This window comes from Panicum hallii, chromosome 7 (genome assembly GCF_002211085.1).
Source record: "Panicum hallii strain FIL2 chromosome 7, PHallii_v3.1, whole genome shotgun sequence".
Classification (NCBI taxonomy): domain Eukaryota; kingdom Viridiplantae; phylum Streptophyta; class Magnoliopsida; order Poales; family Poaceae; genus Panicum; species Panicum hallii.
The window spans coordinates 37,127,659-37,149,340 of NC_038048.1; the positions used below are offsets into that span (position 1 = coordinate 37,127,659).

Sequence of the window (21,682 nt, forward strand, 5' to 3'; positions counted from 1 at the left end):
TCCCATTATATTCAAAAGGAAAGAAGACAGTGGAATTATTTCCCAGAATGATGGTTCGAGTATTGGCACTTTGGCAGGGGTGAAAAGCACTATGACACCACAATTAGGCCAATCACATCAAGCACGAGCTCGTTTGGTAGTTTCAGTTAGCCCATAGTACCAGATAACAGATCGTGATGAACCTGATGTGGATTGCAAATTAATTCAGTGAGGCACAGCTAAAGATTGCACTTGGAAAGCTGATGCATGAAATAAACGCGATCCCGAAGAACACAAAATGTTTGAAACCAAGATTTTGCAAGAATCAGTGGGCAATGGCAATATTTCACTTCCTTTGTACAGCCAACTCACCACGCGCAGTATAAACTTTGATACAATGTCAACCATTCAAGCAAACATTCGATATTTCCATGTTCTGAGGCACCTGGAATGGACTACTGGTCATGCTGAAAACACGCTCAAATAGCAGCCTTGGAACCTCAAATAGCATGAAATCACCAAAGCTGAAATTCTCATAAGTCAATTATTAATCAAATCTGCAGAGCCAGACCCATTTCACCATTCTAGTTCCGTCCAATATACATTTCAAATTCAGACCATATTCAAAGAAAATGCCTGACTATAATGGTCATCACAAGCATATATGTAATCAGAACATACCGAGGGCAAAGCAATCCCCACAATTGAAATATACTCAGGGTGATGAAAGAACTAGACTAAGACAACGCACAAGCACTCTTTAAGATGGCAAACATTTCCACTCAATACAAACTTAGGTAAGGCTATATTGACGGTTTAGCCGCTTAAGCTCCAATCTCTTCTTTCTTCTCCAGTAAAATGAAGCGCTCATGACAGTACCAAGCTTAGCTTTCAAGTTCCGCAACTCAAATTTTGTAAACTAATTGACGAATAAATTCTAGGGCTTCCACATAATTAAACATACTGGGACACTAGGTTTGAAAGTCAGTGAATACAAAAGATATCGTAAACAGATCAAAGCAGGACTAGAAATTTATAATGCAAGTGGTTCAACAAGACTTATGATGTCCAATGCAAAATTTAAAGCCGAATTTGAAGGACTCCTCACACCAGGCCAAGCTCACATGTAGAAAGCTTAAAAGTGGATGCATAACGGGAGCTCATGAAGTTTATAGTAGCTAACTAGGATAGCATTTGAGGGACCAGGCATTAGGTTCATGGTAAGTGGTCATAGACCTACTTACATGGCTATGAAGACAAGATAAAGTATTGTTATATATAGCTATTTACATGGTCATGAAGTGGAGATGTACACATATGATATAAATTTTTGAACTGAAAGATCACACAAACAGAGCAAGAGAAGACATAATGTACCAACTTACAATATGATGGAGATTCATGTCCCTTCATGCCAAGAGCAGAATAATAGGAATGCCAAGACTGGCAAAGTATTGGTGAACCAGAATCTGAAAGTTAGCTAAGTGACAATCCACTTAAATGATGCATGCTTAAATGCCCATAGGAAAAGCAGACAGAAACCGAATAATGAAACAAATTTCTACAGAGTGCTGGAAGCTACACTCAGATCAAAACTACAAAGAAAAGGAATAGATAGATCCATAACAGGTAATAAGATTGCCAACAGCTAAACTTCATGTTTACTCATTGAACAAACAACATTTACTGCTCATATACTCTTAGATAAGGACACAACCGTCACCTTATATAGCATATATATTATCTCACAAACTGTAAGCAACAAACAGTCCTCCAGCAACACATGCAACAGGAACAGTCTAAAAAACATAGTTTCTGGACAAGTCTATATAGATTTAGCGCCTATTCCAATATTCACATTTCTTTATACCAAAAGCAGACGATACGCAAAAAACTAGCATATCCGACAGTAACATGCAATGAGTAGTAGAGCTACAGCATAGAACTAGTATAACCCTGGCAGTCTAGTATCTTGGACCCATGCTACAAGAACGGGATAGCCGCACTGGTGCTATATTTGCCATCTCTTGTCCAGTCCCAACTGTTGTTGCTTTTGGGCCACCACCACCTTCTGCTGCAGACACGGTGTTGTATTGCTTCCTGCAACCTGGGCAGCGCCCATCTGCCTCAAGGATCTTCTTGTGGCAGAAGAGGCACAGGTGAAACCCACAAGGGCAGGGGCGGAAGCTAGAGTCTGTTGGGTCAAGATCTTCATAGCATATCGGGCATGGCAGTGGCAATGAGAGAATACCCTGCTGCGCAGCACCCATCCCCATCCCTGCCCAGCAGTTACCAATGCTCGCTGGGAAGCTGGCCTGCTTGGAGATACTGGGTAAGCTCTGTGGACGAAATATATCATCAGGTGCCCAAGCCCTTGTCTTGCTCCGAATCGGTTCTGGTCTTGCTGCATTGGCAGGTGCTGCATTGGTAGGAGCTGGTGTGGGTGTTGTCGGAACTGAACTCTGGTGGCAATGACTGTCATCATCGTAGAGCGCATCAGCAGCAGCTTCCCAATCATCCAAGACTTCGCTATCATCCTCAGGGCAGCCTGCATCCTCCTCCTCAGCATCACTCACACTCCTCGAGCTGGACCACACACTGCTGCCACTACTGAGGCTGGGGCCACCGCCATTGCCGGAGAACCCTTTCCTCCGAGCGCCACCATTGCCCTGGGACTTGTCAGAGCCAGGGCTGTGCATGGGTGAGTCAAGGTCGCTGCTCCCTACCTCTAGTCCAGTAGCACCAGCTTCCTCCCTGTCATCCAGATCACTTCCCCTAGACCTCGTGTCCGCACGCCGACGAGGGAGTGGAGGGTGCGGGGAAGCGAGGATTGGTGAGCCAGCATTTGACCCTGCTCCTGTTGGCGAAGCCGCAACCTTGGTCTCTTTCCCATCCTTGCCTGGACCAATCCAAAACCCAAAAAAGGGGTCAGATTTTAACAAATCATCAATGAGAACACTATTTTTTCCAACTAGATCACCCCAAATCAACGAGATATTGCATTCTACGAAAGCCCTTATAAAAATTTCCCGGACAATGTTTCCATCTTCCTAACCCAGAAGAGATCACAAGGGGTTAGATAAAGCCTTGATCCAGCGCAGGGAGATCTTAACTCTCGCATGCACACCACCGCCGAATCCCCAACAGGAAATCCCCCAAATCACAAACTGCGGATTAAAAGCATCAGACGGAACAGGCACGAGATCAGACCTTGCCCGGACAGCCACTGCTCGCGGCGCGTCTCGAGCTTGCTCTGCTTCAACTTCGCCGCCGTCCGGTTCCCCTGCGAGGCGCACCCGAAAAAACAGGAAGTCAGATCAGATCAGCACGCGGCGCAATCAAATCGAACCCAACCAGGAACCCCCCGGACCCGAATCGAATCACATGGATCACCCCCACCCCCACGGGCAAACGGATACGACCCGCCCTTACCCTCTTCTTCTTCGCGTCGCGCGCGGCGGCCGCCGATGCGGGCGATGCGGCGTCGCTGTGGCCCATCTCGCCGGGGCGGTACGTGGGCTGGGGCGGTGCGGACCTGCCTCGCGGGGCTGCCGGCCTCGTCGACGCGCGCTCGGGGGGAGCGAGCGAGGAGGCGGAGAAAACCCTAAAAAGCGATGCGGCGGGCGAGCGGCGAGAGAGAGGGAGGGAAGGCGAGGACAGACGCGGGGTGGATGGATGGATAGATAACACGGGGGGGTGGGGCGCGGAGTTAATGAAAAGAAAGAGAGGGGCGGAGAGGAAAGGGAAGCGAAATCTCCTGGGATTTTCGGTTCGCGTTTATTGATCCGCCACGGCGGGGGCAAATGACGAGACTGCCCCCCTCCGCAGCGGGGCGGCGGTTAGGGGTTGCGTGGCCCGTGGGATCGGGGCCGTCCGATCCGCGCGGGGGTGGGTCGGCGGGATGGGGTGAGGATTTGGCCGGTTGGCCGGTTGGGTGCCGCGTTCCCACCGGGGGGGCGTTTTCGTGAAGTCTTTTCTTTGGCCCGGGGTGAACCGGACGCTCCTGGTCGTAACGGCGTTTTTGTTTCTTTAGCAGTACACAGGCGCGCGGTAACGTGCGGCGCGATTGCGACGTCGCGGGCCGTTGCGTCCATCGGTTGGTAGATGGCCGGCGCTGAGGATTTTGCGAGGACCTCGAACGGGGGAGAAAGGAAGGTGAGGAGAAGCTGCTAGAAGGTTGAGTTCGTGCTCCTCACGTGATTGAGCCACAGCAGAGTTTGTTTGGATTGAACTATCAACTACTATAAAAACTCGGCAAGAATTCCGTCAGGTGAAAGAAAAGGAAGTACCAAAGAATTTGAAGAATATTTGAATGTCACAAGGTGGGGTGCCATTCGTCGAAACAGGAATTATGAGGCATCAGGTTTCATTTATTCTTTCAGGCCCGCACGACTAGCGCAGCCGTGCTCAGCCATATGTCGTCAACAGGCACCAAAACTACAAAAGAAGTGACAAGTTGGTCAGAGGTTTTCGGTTTACATCTCCCTGCGTGGCACCGGCTTTCTAAGCATCATTTACAGACCAATTGGTGCTCCGAATTCATGGGCCCTAGGAATTTTATGAGCAACGTGACACAAAAAGGTCATGCCATGTAGCAACTGCATATGCTGCTGCCAGCTTTTTGCTCCAGTCAGCACTACCACGGCTTAGCTCTGCTTCAACGTGGCACCAAAGGCACGTGACGCCACACTGGGTACCATTTTCCGACCCTACCTCATTATTCTGATTCGTACCATGCCCTTCTATGCAGGAAGTTAGGAAGTTTCTGTCCTCCTACAAATCAAGATAGAGTAACAGGTCAGTGTATGACCCGTTAAGTTTTCTTTTAAACGATCGCCCATCAAATTGATGCAACAGAATCAACTATCCAGTGATGAAGAACCAAACCTGCAGGAACCGGAGACCAACCAATCAAGCACGATGTAATCATGTAAGTTGATCGTCATGATCGCTAGAAGGCGTGGCCACACGCGCCTGCCGACGAAAAACGAATGCTTAAGCAACCAGGCAAGGTTGTGATATTTTCCGTGGGCTCTTTTGTGTCGCCTGGTGCTTACATCCAGCCAAGGCATGAGCTCCTTCGTGCTTTGTCACGACTCGCGAGGACCATGCAAGTAATCATTTACCTGGCCATGCAAAGACAATGTTTAATTAGCAGTTGAAAGAAATGGTAGCCACGCCAGACAATGCATCACAAGGAGAAAAGTAAATAAAAAACTGGATGCACCCATAATGAACAATGCGTCGCACGAGAAAAGTAACAGGGTTGCAGCTAACCTAGAGAAGTTTTCACTTTTCACTCCACCACCACAACCCCATAGTACATAGTGAAAAAAGCATACTAAAAACAGAAAAGAAAGCTAAATAAAAAACAGATCAACTAACAGAATGAGTTAACTTGTTAACAGCAGCCGGGTACACATTTTCAGATGTGTCAATTCTTTCACAACCAACAATTGCAGCAGCATAATACAAGATCATTACTTCTTTCAGAAAACTGCAATAGTGACACTGACACCATGGTCATGGCAAAATTGCAGTGACATAATACTAGCTCAGTACTTTTTATAGAAAAATGCAATAGTGACACTGACACCATGACCATGGTCAAATAATATCTACCAGTGGTGCTGCTTCAGTCTCATCATACAGAAATCTACTGCCAACAATATGTATCTACCATGCTACAGCCAGCCTGGTGCACAGACCTATTTATGTATACACCTTTATCGGAACAGTTCCCACTTCCCACTTCTATGATAGAGATGGCACATTGGATCCATTTCTGTATTCTCCAAAAGAAGCACAGTCAATATTTTTATGGCAATAACTTACCATTCAAATCATCCACACGCCCAAATCTTCCACATTTTCTACCTAAACTAACGTCAACGAGCCGATGCTTTCATCGATTGGCAAATTTTTGGACCTCTGTCTGTAAGGCCACTATCCTTTTGCGAAAAAAAGTTAGAAAAAGTAATTATGAGTGATGAAAGAACATATCTACAATTGAAGTCACCCACGATTATCAACTGCACTCCAACCTACACCTTTTTCCACTCCATGATTCTTCATCATCTCTCTTAGTTTCTCTATCTCATCCCATTTTTGAACACTGCCATAAGAATTAGACATTAAAATGTAATATCCATCATTTTCTGGGTCAGAAGCAAATGCCTTTTTTGCAATCCTTAACCCCATCTCAAAGTTGTCATGCACTTTGCAGGCAGTAAGCAAAGTTCCCCATACCCCACCATCAGGTTCTACTGGCATGGCCAAAACCATATCTTCGGCTTCTTGGAGATGTCCACATTTCCCTAAGAGATCCACCATACAAGCATAATGCTTCAGGTTAGGCTCAAGTGAGTATTTTGCCATTCTAGTGAACAGCTTCCTGCCCTCCTCAACAAACCCTGAATGGCAGCAAGCAGATAGAATGGCAAGAAAGGTGACACCATTAGGCTTAACACTTCCACTCTCCATCTCATCAAATAATTCTAATGCTTGTTTTGCTTCCCCATGCATCCCACACCCTGATATCATCACATTCCAAGCAACAACATCGCGTTGAAGCATAGAATCAAAAATCCTTCTTGCAATTCCAAGTTGCCCACATTTAGCATACATGTCAACAAGTGCCGTACTGATTGATACATCAGATTCCCACCCCATATCTTTCACATAAGAATGTATCTGCTCCGCGCGTTCCAATGTAGCCAGGTTTGCACAAGCTGAAATGACAGTGATCAAGGTTGCTGAGTTGGGTTTCAAACCTTCAGTGAGCATTTGATCATACAGTGACAATGCAGAATTTAAATGCCCCAGATAAGCATAGCTGGAAATCAGTGCATTCCACGTGACAACATCCCCCTTCAGTTTGGTCAGGGCAAATATTTTGCAGGCATGATCAAATTTTCTGCACCTTCCATACATGCCAATTAAAACATTTGCAACTGACAAATTATCGTCAAGCAAGTGCTTGACTGAATAACAGTGTGAAGATTGACCTAGTCTTAGTTCCTCTAGCCGTGAGCAAGACGAGATTGCGGAAACCAAGCTATTGGCATCACACAGGAATTCATCCTTATCTCTGAACTGCAGTTCACGGTACAGCTCCAAGCATTTGACATCACATCCAGCTTTCCAGTATCCTACAATCATCAAATTCCATGATTCCGCATTTTGTTGATGCAACGATCTAAAAACTCTGCCTGCAACGTCCACCAATTCAAATTTTCCATACATTGATATCAAAGCATTGCCTGTCAAAACACTATCTTCAAAGTTTCTCTTTGTTATAAGCGCATGAAATGCCTTCCCTCCAAGCACATTTCCACTTTTACCCAACCCTGCAAGAAGACAACTAACGAGAACCTCATCTGGCTGCAGATCAGACTCCTCCATCTCCTGAAATAACTCCATGGCCTCCCTAATAAGCCCTCTCCAACAGTAAGCTCCAATCAAGCTAGTCCAGGAAACCACGTCTTTCTCTGGTAACTCCGGGAACAAGACAGACGCACCCTCAGTGTTGTGACACTTCGAGTACATTGAGAAAAGTGCAGAAGCCACCAACGGGGAATCACCAACCCCGATCTTCAATACATACCCATGCAAGCATCTACCTGAATTCAGCTCACCTAGCAACCCGCACGCCTCCAAGCCACTCTCCATCGTCCGTGAGTTTGGCCTCGTCTCTCCGTTGCCTGCAAGCCTGATCATCTCCACCAGATAGCGCAACCCGTCCGCACACTGCCAATTCCGCACGCACCCAGATACCACCGCAGTCCACGCGACCACGTCCCTGTCAGGCATTTCCTCGAACACCTTCACCGCGTCCCCGACGACGCCGCACCTGGCGTACATGTACACCAGCGACGACGCGACGGCGACGGAGCCGCCATCGCCGACGAGGAGGCCGCACCTGACGCAGTACGCGTGCACGGAGGCGCCGACGCCGAGCGCGCCCAGCTCGGCCGCGGCTGAGGCGGCGAGCGGGGCGGTGAAGCGGGAGGGCCGCGCGCCCGAAGCGAGCATGCGGCGGTGCGCGGCGAGCGCGGCCGCGAAGTCGGAGGCGCAGTGGTGGGCGCGGATGAGGGAGTTCCAGAGGAACGCGTCGGGGCGTGGGGAGGCCGAGAAGACGAGCGCGGCGAGCCCGGGGCGCCCCGCGGAGGAGTAGGCGGAGACGAGCTTGGCGGCGAGGTCGGGGCGCGCGGAGAGGCCCGAGGTGACGGCGAGCGCGTGGACGCGGAGGAGCTCGGGCTGCGGCGGGGGCGAGGGCGACGAGAGGAAGCGGGAGAGGATGGCCAGGGGGGTCGCGGTTTGAGGAGGCGGCATCTGATTGCTCCTTCGAAAAGGTCACTTCGGTCGGGCGAGCTAGATTATACACGGAGCACTTCACAGTGTCGGGCGCTTCATCAGAATTCAGAAACGAATCGCACGGGGACATCGATTCAAAGTAAAATAGCGGTGAATGCAGAGTCAGATCCTAGTTCGAAAATTTAACTCGCTTTCTGTTAAAAAGGGAAAACAGGAACGTGTAATAATAAAGTGTAAAAATACCAGTAGACTCAAGATTATCCAAATATCCTTTTTTTGCTGCGATCTTGGCACACCTGTGTGAAAACTGCGAATGATAAGAGTGCAGACTAAACAGCCCATGATAAAGTACACCCTGTCCTGAATTCGTTAACAGCACAAGTACAAGCCGCTTTGTCGTAAGGGCTTTTTATTGAAAGAGCACCGTCCTGTACATAAGTTTCTGTCCATGCGCAGGATTGATGATGCGTCTTCCGTGAATGATGCGCTCCATTCTCCTGGCGTGAACTCGTTTACAGCTTCGATGGAGACTGGTACCATCCCCATGGCTCATCCGAGCAGTACTTGGTGACTTGCTTGACGGTCAGGTAGTTGCTAAGGCCCCTGAAAGGAACGGCAAACACAATTCAGAGGGCAAGGATTGCAGAACCTTTTGTTTAGCAGTGATGACAACAAATTGTGCGATCTTTCAATATTGATGCATTACTTAAAGCAAGCTGCAGTTGCTTTTGGCAAATGTAGCCAACTCACCATTCTCCAAGCTCACGACCAAAACCGCTCCGCTTGTTCCCTCCCCACGGAGCTTGGACAAAGGTTGGTTGAGAGCAATTTATCCAAACAATACCAGAATGAAGAGCCTGCAGACGACAGATTTTACACGTGTTACGGGATGAAATCCTTCCATTTCATGATAATTCTAACATCCTTGCAACTAATCAGCAGGTGAAATCAATGTTCATGTCATACTAACTTACCTTCGAAATGCGCTCACACCTCTCTTGATCATTAGAGATCACTGCACCAGCCAAACCATAGCTGAAAAGAATTGATAGAGAAGGCGAATGAACAATATAGGCATGAAAGGGTTTTCTTTTTCCATATTGCAAAATCATGCAATAGTGACTCACTGAGTATCATTTGCAAGTTCCACAGCTTCACTCTCTGTCCTGAACTCTTTGACACAGATGACTGGTCCAAAGACTTCCTCTCGCCAAATTTGCATTGATGTGGTAACATCTGTTATAATTGTAGGTTCAATAAAGAACCCTCTTCTGAGGTGCTGAAAGTTGATCAATGTAGCTAGGATCAATAGCCAAGGAGCCAAAAAAGGGATAGTGTAACAAAGGATGCTTACCTGTGGTCGGGCACCACCATATAAAATTGTGGCACCTTCGCTTCTTGCTGTTGAGATGAACTTCTTTATCTTTTCATACTGAAATATGAAATAGAGCTCTTCAGTTGTCTAAATAAGATTTGTGTATTACACAATGGTGCACTTCTTCAGTTTAAGACACGCGGAGCTGTGAATGCCACATGCAAGTAGGCCCTGTCCAGACTCCAGAGTCCAGACTATTCGAAGTCGGTATTGAAAACAACTGCATAGAATTATATTTTTCTGTAGGGTAATGTGCAAAGAAGTAAAACTATTAAGAGTTTCTTGTGCAAGGGATCATCACTATTGTCGTGATTTTGAACAGTTATTTGTTTTGGACATAATCTCTTCATTGCAGTGTTTACAGATTCATAAAAGGTACATATTTGCAACAAAACATCAACAAGTGTGATGTACTTCATAAGCATTACCTGCCCTTCACTGACAACAGACCCCAGCCTGCAGCCTTCCTCCAGTGGGTTGGAGATTTTGATATTCTTGGCCCATGCGACCAATCTATCCAAGAATTGCTTTGCTATTTTCTCCTGTGAATTTTCTTATGTCATGTGTTAGAAATATTACTTGCTGTCTAAAACAGCTAGAAGAAATACATACATGCAGAAGTAGACGAGAAGTAGCACTGCAGACTTGACCAGCATTCGCAAAGATCCCAAACATGGCCCATTCAACAGCTGATTTAAATTCACTGAGACCTTAGTACAGATAACAGAATTTGCCACAAAATTAGGGGCATAATGCAACATGAGGGGGAGGAAGAGACCTTTGTCAATGTCAACGTCATCAAAGACAATAAGAGGACTTTTGCCTCCAAGTTCTAACGAAACAGGCTGTTGAAGAAGAAATAAACAATGGAATAAGAATAAGAATTATATGATATAGAAAGCATGATTTGCATGGTTTTTTTTCATCAACAGAAGCATAACGATCATAAGCTGATGGAATTTATTTAGGATGTGGAAATATACTGAGAAAGGATAGGCAACTAAGAGAACAGACCTTAACCATTTGGGCAGCAGCAGTCATTATTCTCTTACCAGTCTCTGTACTTCCGGTAAAAGCAACCTACAAAACAGAGCCAAAAAAATTTGATAACTTCAGAACTGATGATAATTATGGGTGCAAATGGGTGACCCTTAGTTGCACCTCCAACCCTCTTTAGTTCAAATATCTATACTACTTTTCTAAAATAGAATCTCATTTTGGAGAAGTAGTACAAATATTTGAACTAAAAAGGATTGGAGGTGCACCTAAGGGTAATAAATGTACATCCCTAATGATAATCATGTCAGATACGCGATGTCCATCAGCATATGAGTATATACCCATTGAGAAAGAGGTCTTACCTTATCCACATGGGGATGTGAAGATAATGGAGCACCAGCTTCAGTGCCCAGACCAGTAATTATGTTCAACACACCTGGAGGTAGGCCTACTTCTATGCATATTGCACCAAGCTCTAAGCAAGTCCTGAATTCAGACCAGATTTTAGTCCTAGGATATAACATTTTATTATTAAGTGACGTCAAAGGTATCAAGCCTTACAGAGAAGCCAACTCCGATGGCTTTAACACAGCTGTACACCCAGCAGCCAAGGAAGGTGCGACCTTCCAAGTAGCCATCAACAGAGGATAGTTCCTTCATTTACACATGGAAAACACAAAATGAATCAGAATGGTCATCTGAAAAAATAATTACAAAAACACCAACAGAAACAGCTACACTTTATCAACTACTAAAGGTTTGAAGAACATGTTGAATTAAAGCATATGTCATACCAAGGAGTGATCAGTCCAACAACCCCAATGGGTTCTTTAAGTATATGGGACTTGAAATTTTCCATAGGTAGAGAGATTGGTGAACGTTGCTTCTCATCTAAAGCCTCTGCCAGATCAGCATAGTACTCAAAGCATGCAGCAACATCCTCCTAATGTAAAATGTAAAGACATTGATTAAAACATGGATCATCTTGTTTCTTCAGGCACACTGAAGATCGGAATGCAAATAATTGAAGCTACCATATCCGCATTTGTTTCATCCAGAGGCTTCCCGGAATCAAGTGTCTCCAGCAAAGCCAGATCAGATTTCCTATCGTTAATCTGCACCCAGCAACAAACATTTAAAGAAATTTACTGACAGTTAAAAAACCGGCCAGTTAACAGATGGATGGCAATGGGAAATTTTCCCCATACTAACAGTGGTTCAGCATTTGGATTTTCCATTTAAAATGCATCAAACAGCAAAACTAGTAAACCTTCCACATTCACACACAAACTAATCTTAAATGACAACAGTAGCATCAAATGCCGGTGACTTAGTGGCTAATAGCTGCAGAATGTCTACGTTTCAAGATTTTGCTATGCGATGTTGAGAGACAAGTGCCAATGCCAGTGCCACGGCATAGCAGGAACAAGGTTATCTATGATGGGAGCCTACACTGTCGCCATCCTTTTATTACCTCAAAGCTAAAACCTCTATGCCTTAGAAAATACAGAAGATTAGCAGACCCACGATTAGCGGAAGTTCATACACAACAATCAAACTAATCAACGGGGGTAAAATGATACCAGATGACTGGAAAAACAAAAGAGCCATAGTCATCTGACAATTGTTCAGCAGTCATCCATCTCGATCACGGCTCATTTTTTGTTCTCCAGAAGCCATCTATCACCCTAATCTAGCTAGGAGCTCCCTTCCTAGTCGCCCTGAAATTAAATCCGTTCACACAGCAACGAGATGTTCAAGGCCCCAACAAACTTGAAATCACCCAGCTACTTCTGATTCTGAGGGGACACATAGTTCGCACCTTGGCAGCGATCGCCCTGAGGAACTTGGCCCGCACGGCCCCAGGGGCGCGCGACCAGTGCCTCCCGCCGTCGCGCGAGAACGCGTCCCGCGCCGCCGCGACCGCGATCTCCACGTCCTCCGCCGTGGCCGCCGGGATGTCGCCTTCACCGATCACGACACACACAAAAAAGGCCGAGTTCAGTACCGTGCTAGCAGTATGTTGTCGGAGCGGTGGAAAGGCCAGAAGGGGGAGCGCGGGCCGGACGAACCGATGGTGGCCTCGGTGGCCGGGTTGACGACGGGGAGGCGGCGCCCGAGCGCCGGCTCCCTCCACCCCCCGCCGATGAAGAGGCCGCGGCGCGGGATCGTCGGCGGCGCGGCCATGGCGACGCGATAGATGGACCGGAGCCGAGGAGCGCCCTGCTGCTGCTGCTACCGCGGCCGCCGCCGCCCTGCTAGCGTTTGGTGGTCGAACGGCGAGCAACGAGCACGAGGGAGGCGTGGGGTATGACGCCGCGCCGCACCACTTTTTGATCTGGACTCCGCTAGTGCTGGTCGCGTCACGTCGCAGGGGGGCTAGGCCACTAGCGTGCTGGCACTGCTGCTGGCCTAATCAAATGGGGATAGATGGATACTCCCAGATTCCCAGAGGCTCCCAGCTCGCCGTGCTTCGCAATTTCCAATTATTGCTTTAGTTGCGGAAGGCGAAGGCCTCTTTGTGTCGTGATGATTGAGAGATGGGCGCGCCCCGCTTGCCATGCGAGCAGCGAGGAGATTGGCGCGTCGTGTACGGGGCGCGGGTGCCCCGACCCGCCACCCGTGCCGTCGTGCAGACTTCGGTGACCGTGGGTCTGGGGTGTCGCCACCAGCGTCTCCATCTCCCCGCGACTTTTGGCAGAGGAAAGCGGCGGGCTCGTGCCATCTGTCGACGGGCTGAACGTCTGTGCTGACAGCAAAAGGAGCGTAGTGGGCAAAGGTCGCTTTTGTTTGTCATGCTACTGTCATGTGAACTCGCACACTATGATGCGTGGCTGCATCTCCATGTACCCGTGCCATGCATGATGCATTGTTCTCTGGGCTTTTATCTATGAACTGCTAAGCTAAGATAATGGAGAGTTACATGGAGCCTGTGATTTGATACAGACATACAGTCAGTATATACCAAATTTAAGCCCGGACAGAAGTTCATATCAGCCTCCCTTACGCCAAATGGAGAAGATGAGCCCTCACCTATTGAACCACCAACTGCAAAAATAATTGCTGAACCTGCTGGTGATGATGGATTGGCACCCCTGTCACCTCCATAGAAATTGCCATGGAAAGGAATGCCATGGTGATAGTTTGAAGAAGGGAACCGCTGGTAACCTGGTTGGACGACTCCAAAAGGATTGAAATGTTGTGGGAAGTAGTGAGGTGGAAAGGACCTGGGATCATATTGATGTGGTGGAAAAATCGTAGGCATATGGGGTTGGAAACCATGTTGCTGTGTGTTTGTGTTTTGAGGATTTGAGCTTGGAAGTGAGGAATTTACCAGATCTGTGAAACTAGATGAGGAAGAGTGCTCCATTGTAGCTATGTGTGAGTTTGAATATTTGCATATGTGAACTTTCATGTATGTAAGATGGAGACAAGCAATGGCCATATACACTGTGCACTTATTATTTTATTTGAAGTGGGTGGGTGAGGGAGAGGAGGAGTCCATACGGGCAGCTGAATATTTTATTAAGCACCAGCAGCTTACGAGTCGAACCGAGTTTGGAATCTATTTTGAGTTCTGACACCCACCATTTAACTGCCGCAATGCAAAATTCGATTTCTAGCAACTACGGTTCGATTTTGGAACACACTAGAGCTGGCCTTACTACTTTCTGTTCTGGATTTTTGCAGAATATTAGTTACTGCAAAAGAAGATAAAACCAAAGGCACAACAACCTGTGTCACGGACTCAAGGAGTAGCAGATGTGATGCTTCCAACGTGCTGGAAGATAATGTTCACCTTATGGATGAGTATGCGTGTATATGAGGGTATGTTTCGTAAAAGAAAAATGTGATGAGAGCTTTTGTGCCTGCAATACTGAGGCACATAACAAAGTACCAAGAGGTGATCTAGTCTAGAGGAAACAACTTATCCCCCTGCAGATGCAGATGGAAGATAATGTTCATTTAGAGTCGTAGAAAAAGGTAAATGCTTTCAACATTCTGAGAACACGAAATTAAAATATATAAATATAATATGACGTTAACACATCATAGGCAACGTGGAGATTTTTTAGTGTGTACCACCATTATATACGCTATCGCTTATATAAAAACTAGCGCATATATTTTGCCAAGCCAAAATACTTGGCATGGCTCCTGATCGAATATCGTCACACCTTATCCTTTGGCGTGGCAAACCTGCTATGCCACATGAATTGGCATGAATGGGTTGGCTACGATGCTAATCCTATTTGGCGCGCTAGGGATATTATAGAGTGCAGTCATGCTGGTATATATGTGGTGGATCAAACGCTGTTGTTCTAGTAATTTTGTTTTCAAAATATTTCCTCCGTTTTAAAATGCAGATCATTTCGGCAGATTTAGATATATAATCTTTGCTATGTATCTAGACACAATATTTTTCTAGGTGTATAAAAAAATTAAGTATATAGATTTATCAAAATGATCTAAATCTTGAAATGAAGTAGTAGTAAGTAAGATGGATAAGAACTGTGTGAAGAGCCTTGGACACACACCGATCGTGGAGATGAACAACTGACATGTAGCTCATGTGCGACAGCATCCCCATTGTCTTACATGTTTGTTTTACATAAGCTTTTGCTTGTTTACACAATTCTTTCTGGCTGATTCCTATAAATTCTGACGATTCTGGTTACTCAAAACCGTCAGTACGTGAGTGTCCTCCCTTCCTCCATTGTAAGTCTTACAGTTCTGGTTGCCGAGCGTCTATTATAAGCAATAAAAATATGTGGCAATATCTTTTCGGATCGAGAGGCACTTTTCTGATGTTCAAATATCCTGAAAATGCAGGGCTTCAACGTTTACAGTATCCTCCAGCAATGACACGTACGTATCCTTGTCATGATGACCCGGGACGCTATCAACAGAATTGTGGAGAGGATGCACACACCCATCAACCGCTACCCCAACAAATACTTGTCATGATGACACGTACGTTGATCATAGAACTCAGCGTGCCTTACCGGCCGTGTCCAGTCCCTGCTACCGCATGGGAGACATCACCAACATTTTCTTCAGTTACATGCTGGTTGTTTGCAACATGATCACCTTGTCAGGATCAACATTGCCATCACCTCTTCCACCTCTCGAGCACGCAACACCTCGTCAGTCTTTCACCGAAAGTTTCTGCTAATAACTCTAGGGGCTACTAATAACTCTAGGGGCTAGTTTGGAAGCCTAAAATCCCGCTGGGAACCCGACCTTTTCCCGGGGCTGGAAGCCCGCGCGGAAATTAACCCCGGGCTAAATTACACGGCAATTTGGGAGCCTATCGGACGGGGGAGGTTGACCCGAACCCTGCGATTTCCACGGGGCGGCTCCTCCCCACCTCGAGGGTCTGGGCAAGGATTCCCGAGTGGCGTCGCGGGCGATTCGTCGCGATGAAAAGAAGGCGCCGCGCCGCCACCCCGCTTCCATCCAGCGCCGTCGTACTGCCTCCGCCGCCCCGACTCCGTCGAGCGCCACCGCTCCATCTCCGTCCCGGTGTCGCCGCTGCTCCGCCTCTTCCCCGACTCCGTCGAGCCCCACCGCTTCCCCGTCCAGGTGTCGCCGCGCCGACCTACAACGGGGCCTCCACCTCGGCCGGCTCCTCGCAGCTTGTGTTCCTCCTTGCTTATGTGAGTTTCCTCCTTTCGTTGCTCATAGATAGTCATGATGCTCTCAATCTCTAATTGTATTAGTTAATGTAATCACACACGCAGGCAGACACAGAGAGAACGAGAGATTAATCAAGCAGTCGAATTTTGTTTGTGCAGGCAGAGTCCGTATCAATCAGGGCTTATTATCTTATTCCTCTCTCCTATGTGCAGACACAGAGGAATTGAACTGATCTTCCATGTTTGTGCTATGGCTTGTGGGTGTGATGGGGGATGTGTTGGGTGTTTGATCTAAACTGCTGCTTGGGTTGGCATCCTTGCAGTGCTGAAGGGAACTGGTTTGTGTCAGAAGTGGTCACATGAACATATTAGTTTGTGTTAATGTGGGATTAAAAAGTTGCCCCATGGTCTGAAAACCGTCTAACTCCTTTTCCTGTTTATGCCTTTATTACTTCAAACATTTCCAGGGGTAGTTTGGGGCATTAATTTGCATAGGTGAATAAACAATAAAAAAGAGAAAGTATTGGTTTAGTCAGGAAGGCTAGCATGTAGAATTTCCAACACCCGGCACTGTTTTCATGTTTTGATATGTTGCATACCCGACTAAACAAAGAGGAAGGTCAAAATTTGCTAGATATGCAATTATGTACTAGCAAAAAATAAAGAAGAGAAAACATTAGAGATAGATTATCCAGATGTCAATCTCTGGATGCATATGTATGCTGCTTTACCTAAGAAATTTTTCCGTGCTTCATTATCAGTTCTTTGGTTCCTTTCGAATGGGATGCAAATTGGCTAGTACCACCCCTGTTAGTCAGCAGTTAATTACTAGTTTTATGTAGTGCTGAACATGGAACAAGAGGCCGGTAAAGTGCTTATGATATAGTGAACCATGACTTGTTTGGTCGTGCATCATCATTATATGAAAATGTGTCTGATTTAATTTTCTCATCACCAGAAAGCAGCCTAAGTAGCTCTGTACTGCAGTTCTGAGTGCATCTTTCTGCAGAAATGCTAGAGGGCAAAGTCACCTTTAAATTAGGACCAACACGTTGCATTTCCCACTGCTGATGCTGCCCTGTCTGATCATACCACAACAGGGTCATATAGCTTCTTGATCGCAACATAATCTGTTGTAGTGAGAAGTTTAGTTACAAGTATAGTTCAGAATGAAGTGTAGTTCACTCTATACCAATGCATTAGTGATGGCTTACTATTTCAGTGAAAGGTAGCGAGTGCTCGTAGCACCTGGGGTTTGTGCATCAGTTACAAGTACTGCCGTACTGGTATAAGTTGTCTGCAGAACTGGTGTTTCATTTTTTGCCTACTATTACATTGTGCACCATTGTCATGAGGTTTTATTATTGGTATAATTGCTGATATCTTATGGATCACACCAGCGAGGTGCTTCTTGAGGGCTTGACTAGCTTCTCCAATTAGGTACTGTCCTGTCATCTGTCATTACAGTATGCGTTGGTTATGTCTGATCCTGTCAGGTACTAACAAAAATATCCTTAATTTATTGAATCATCTGCATTTGAGTGACAAGAACTACGTGGTTTTAATACAATTGGTCAGCAGTGTTTTCATGCTTGGCCAATCATATTTGATTTGTAATGTCAGCTTCACTTAGCTCTTTGCCACAATTTCAGTTTTGTTTTATTCCCTTGCTGCAGAATATTTTAGATTTGCTCTTCAAAGAGTGCATAAACCATATGAAACTTTCCTAGAATGTGCATACCAATATTGTTAAATACAAGGAATAAGGTCGGCCATTTGTGTACCTTTTCTCAGTAAATGCTATTTTGATATTTCATACATATGAGACGGCAAATATGATTGGCCGCCCATGTTAACATCTACTATGCCCTATTACTTACCTCCTGAACCATAGTTCTATCTTGCTTGTCCATATTCAGTTACCAGTAGGGATTGGTTAGTCATCACATGCCATAGATTAGCTTGTCCATATTGCTTACTGTTGATCTAACTGCAGATCTCAATGATCACTCTTGCAGAGGCGGTCAGATGGCTGGATATCTACGTCTATACCTTTTTTTAAGAAAAACTAATTTGACTCTTGACAGACATGCAAATTGCAAAAAAAAACTACTTTCAGTTGTTGCCTTTTTGGGAAAAAAATTAAGGAAAAGGAAAATAAAAACACGGCAGCCAATGTCACTGCCTTGCTTCCGAAATTGCTTTTTGCAGGTCCGATTAGAAACTACTCAATGCAGGTTACCCAGCTCGTGAGAACTTTTGAGCTGTAGAATATACACAACGTAGATTAGATTAGACAGCGGCAGCACCACGCGCACTTCACGCCTAGACGTCGATCATATTCACCGCCACGGCCACCTTCACCGCGTCCTCCTCCTCCTCCGGCTGCTTCGTCAGCTCCACGGCCCGCGTGATCGCCGTGGCCGCCGCAGCGGGCGCCTCGCGCTTGTACTCGTGCCGGCTCGCGAAGCAGAGGAACCCCAGGAAGTTGAACACGCCGAGCACGGCGAGCATCCAGTAGAACAGGTCCAGCCTCCCGTCGTCCAGGTCGTCCCGCACCCAAGCGCCCCCCGTGGCGGCGCCGACGGCGGCCACGAGCGCGCTGCTCAGGTAGAACCCCATGGACAGGGTGGTGAGGAACAGGCCCGTGCTCATGGACTTCATCCGCTCGGGGGCCTCCCGGATGAAGAACTCCAGCTGCCCGACGTACCCGAACGCCTCGCTGGCGCCCACCAGGAAGAACTGCGGCACCAGCCAGAACGCGCTGATGGGGGCGCCGCCCGACGCGTCGCGGCGCTTCTTCTCGACGAGCGCGGCGGCGACCATGGCAATCGTGGAAAGGACCAGCCCCGTGCCCACGCGCTGCAGCGAGGCCAGGCCCTCTCGGCGTCCCGTGAAGCGGCGCGCGAGCGGGACGAGCAAGCGCTCGTTGAGCGACGTGAAGAGGAGGATGGCCAGGTACAGGAAGACGGCCATGGACCCCGCGGGGACGACGAAGCCGGCGCCGCCGACGCGGCGGTTCATGCGCGACGCCTGCTCGATCGTGAAGGTGTTCATCTGGGAGTACACCGTCCAGAAGAGGATGCAGGTGGACCAGATCGGGAGCAGCTTCACCACCATCTTCACCTCCTCCACCTCCGTCAGCGTCGGCCCCGCCGCCACCGCCGGGTGCTCCGACGCCAGGTCCACGTCCAGGATTGCAGCTTTATCCAGAAAGCTATTCTTGCAAAAATAAAAAAAAATTGGAAATAAATGCTACATCATCGACAACTGCCACCATGCAAAAGACAAAAAAAAACTAAAAGAAACAAAAATTGTTCGTGTTAGGATTCACATAATCTGTCGCTGTCAACTTTGATGCTTGGATATATAGTATGTTGATTGCCATCGTTCGCTCCCCAATTCAGTGTGTTTACCCTACAAAATCTGCTGAAAGCAAGCATGGACGGTGTGCTCTAGGCCGTTCCGGCAAAGTTTGTGCTAGCTGCGAAAATCGTCCATGGTGCTCCCAGAAACGCCCCAAGCTTTGATCCGGAACCGTCAGTGCTACGTTTCTTTGGAGGAGAAGACTTTGTAACTTAGCATGTCGGTGACCTCCCTTCAGTGCCCAAGTGCAAGTGATTAGCTGCGATCGACGTGATTGGCCCATGGACCTAGTGCATTCAGTTTGGGGCTAAACTTTGGTCTTGGCTGTTTTCCTTGTCCTAGCATGATCTTACGTGTTGCATTGGCAAGATAACACGACTTTGTCTCTTCAGATTCTCTTGTTCATCATTATTTCGGCCGCCTTAGTCAGTAGCTACTTACAAATATGCTTCTAGCCTTCTACTAATACACACATTTACTATATGAAGTATATGAAACCCTTATCAGTCCACGATCCAAATTACCACGTTTTCGTGATTTGATTTCTTCCGATACTAATAGCAATCAAGATTAGCCCCCCTTCTCATGTCCTATACTACAAATACACATCTGTCATGGCATCATGATTCTGTGTCAGTAGTCTAGCTAATTAGCTTCATGACAACTACTTTTGCTGCTTGATCTACTACGCAGGCACGGCTGCTTCAATTCTTAATTCTGTGGCACCACCGCTTTACAAGATTAATGATCGTAAAAACTTTGGAAGCCAGTAATTATGCTATCTGCGCACGAGTAAGTTAAAGACAAGTACTAGATCGATTGGTAAATTCGCGTCAAAAGTATACGAAAAAGCAAAGTAACGCGACGTGCAGTGAGACTGCACGGGTGTTCGATAATTAATTACCTGAGCCTGTCGGTGTGCGGCACCTTGGCCCTGCTGAAGCCGCGGAGCTCGCTGGCGTCCGTGGGGCAGGGCAGCTTCCGGTTCCGCCACGCCGCCCAGAGCACGCGGCCGATCACCGTGAGCGGGCTCCCCTGGGGCCTCCGGTACCGGTACCTCCGCGAGCCGGCCACGAACACCGCCGTGGCGAGCGCCATCACGACCGCCGAGACGCCGTACCCCCAGGTGCGGCCGACGTTATCCTGCACGTACACCAGCACGGTGGTGGCGAAGAGCGAGCCCAGGCTGACCAGGAAGTAGAAGCGGCTGAAGAAGAAGACCTCGGCGCGGCCCTCCCGCGGGTCGCGCCCGTCGAACTGGTCCGTGCCCAGCCCGGACACGTTCGCCTTCAGCCCGCCCGCGCCCACCGCGATCGTGTACAGCGCCAAGTACAGCAGCGCCATCTGCCTGCCGCTCGCCGGCGCGCACCCGCCGGCCGCGCCGCCGTCCGCCTGGGCGCACGGCGGCGGCCGCATCCCGGGCACCGCCGTGCTCGCTGCTAGCAAGGCCAACCCCTGCAATGAAGCGACCGATCAGCAGAGACCACAGCACGAGATCTCGAGATGATGCGAAACACGTTGAGTTTTCACGTACGATGGTGGCGACTGTGGCGGAGGCGGCGATGGTGCGGTAGCGGCCGAGCTTGGCGTCGGCGACGAAGCCGCCGAGGAAGGCGAGGAGGTTGAGCGTGCCCATGAAGTTGGTGACGATGTTGGCCGACTGGGCGTTGGAGAGGTGCAGGGCGCCGACGAGGTACGTCACCATGTTCGTCGAGACGCCCATCACGCCCACCCGCTCGGCGAGCTCCGTGCCTGGAACACCGGGACAGCATCATCTCATCAGAAACACGCACGAGCGAAACATGGCAAGCATCAGTACGTACCGGCGATGAGGGCGGCGGCGAGCCATCCGCCGGTCCTGGACTTGTCCACCGGGTCGCCCATGTAGTCCACCACCACCAAGCCGTCGTCGTCGGGGCCATTGCCGCCGGCGTCGTGGCCGCCGACGATTCCGCCGGCGGAAACCTCACGCATTGGAATTCCGCAAAGCCACAAACTACAGCTAGTT

The 21,682-nt window shown here is 48.0% G+C and overlaps 4 protein-coding genes and 1 long non-coding RNA gene across 8 annotated transcripts; 1 reads left to right on the top strand and 4 right to left on the bottom strand.

The window, feature by feature from the left end:
* Positions 1-1,684: 1,684 nt before the first annotated feature.
* On the bottom strand, positions 1,685-3,711 carry LOC112899599. Its single transcript, XM_025968132.1, has 3 exons — positions 3,412-3,711; positions 3,190-3,262; positions 1,685-2,878 (listed from the first exon to the last, which is right to left on the bottom strand). Exons 1-3 carry the CDS (start codon positions 3,475-3,477, stop codon positions 1,944-1,946), a joined length of 1,074 nt encoding a protein of 357 aa, XP_025823917.1. The 5' UTR covers positions 3,478-3,711; the 3' UTR covers positions 1,685-1,943.
* A 617-nt stretch (positions 3,712-4,328) lies between these two features.
* On the bottom strand, positions 4,329-8,449 carry LOC112899368 (pentatricopeptide repeat-containing protein At4g39952, mitochondrial). Of its 4 annotated transcripts, none has more exons than XM_025967811.1 (3): positions 6,003-8,449; positions 4,867-5,105; positions 4,329-4,752 (listed from the first exon to the last, which is right to left on the bottom strand). In XM_025967811.1, exons 1-2 carry the CDS (start codon positions 8,311-8,313, stop codon positions 5,098-5,100), a joined length of 2,319 nt encoding a protein of 772 aa, XP_025823596.1. In that variant the 5' UTR covers positions 8,314-8,449; the 3' UTR covers positions 4,329-4,752; positions 4,867-5,097. The 4 variants fall into 4 exon arrangements, with proteins under 4 accessions (XP_025823596.1, XP_025823594.1, XP_025823593.1 ...); XM_025967809.1 differs by having other exon boundaries at positions 5,815-8,449; XM_025967808.1 differs by having other exon boundaries at positions 5,688-8,449.
* A 67-nt stretch (positions 8,450-8,516) lies between these two features.
* On the bottom strand, positions 8,517-13,100 carry LOC112899370 (betaine aldehyde dehydrogenase 1). The gene is made up of 15 exons (XM_025967812.1): positions 12,742-13,100; positions 12,492-12,634; positions 11,704-11,784; positions 11,464-11,612; positions 11,231-11,323; positions 11,032-11,155; positions 10,685-10,750; positions 10,449-10,515; positions 10,283-10,359; positions 10,099-10,212; positions 9,650-9,727; positions 9,423-9,574; positions 9,270-9,330; positions 9,046-9,152; positions 8,517-8,898 (listed from the first exon to the last, which is right to left on the bottom strand). The coding sequence occupies exons 1-15, from the start codon at positions 12,854-12,856 to the stop codon at positions 8,808-8,810; spliced, it is 1,518 nt and encodes a 505-aa protein (XP_025823597.1). The 5' UTR covers positions 12,857-13,100; the 3' UTR covers positions 8,517-8,807.
* A 2,553-nt stretch (positions 13,101-15,653) lies between these two features.
* On the top strand, positions 15,654-16,704 carry LOC112900379. The gene is made up of 2 exons (XR_003230192.1): positions 15,654-16,329; positions 16,468-16,704. It is a non-coding gene; the product is annotated as an uncharacterized LOC112900379 (long non-coding RNA).
* A 1,820-nt stretch (positions 16,705-18,524) lies between these two features.
* Positions 18,525-21,579, bottom strand: LOC112901167 (protein NRT1/ PTR FAMILY 6.4-like). Its single transcript, XM_025970016.1, has 4 exons — positions 21,498-21,579; positions 21,209-21,426; positions 20,579-21,129; positions 18,525-19,525 (listed from the first exon to the last, which is right to left on the bottom strand). The coding sequence occupies exons 1-4, from the start codon at positions 21,556-21,558 to the stop codon at positions 18,634-18,636; spliced, it is 1,722 nt and encodes a 573-aa protein (XP_025825801.1). The 5' UTR covers positions 21,559-21,579; the 3' UTR covers positions 18,525-18,633.
* Between the last annotated feature and the right edge of the window lie 103 nt (positions 21,580-21,682).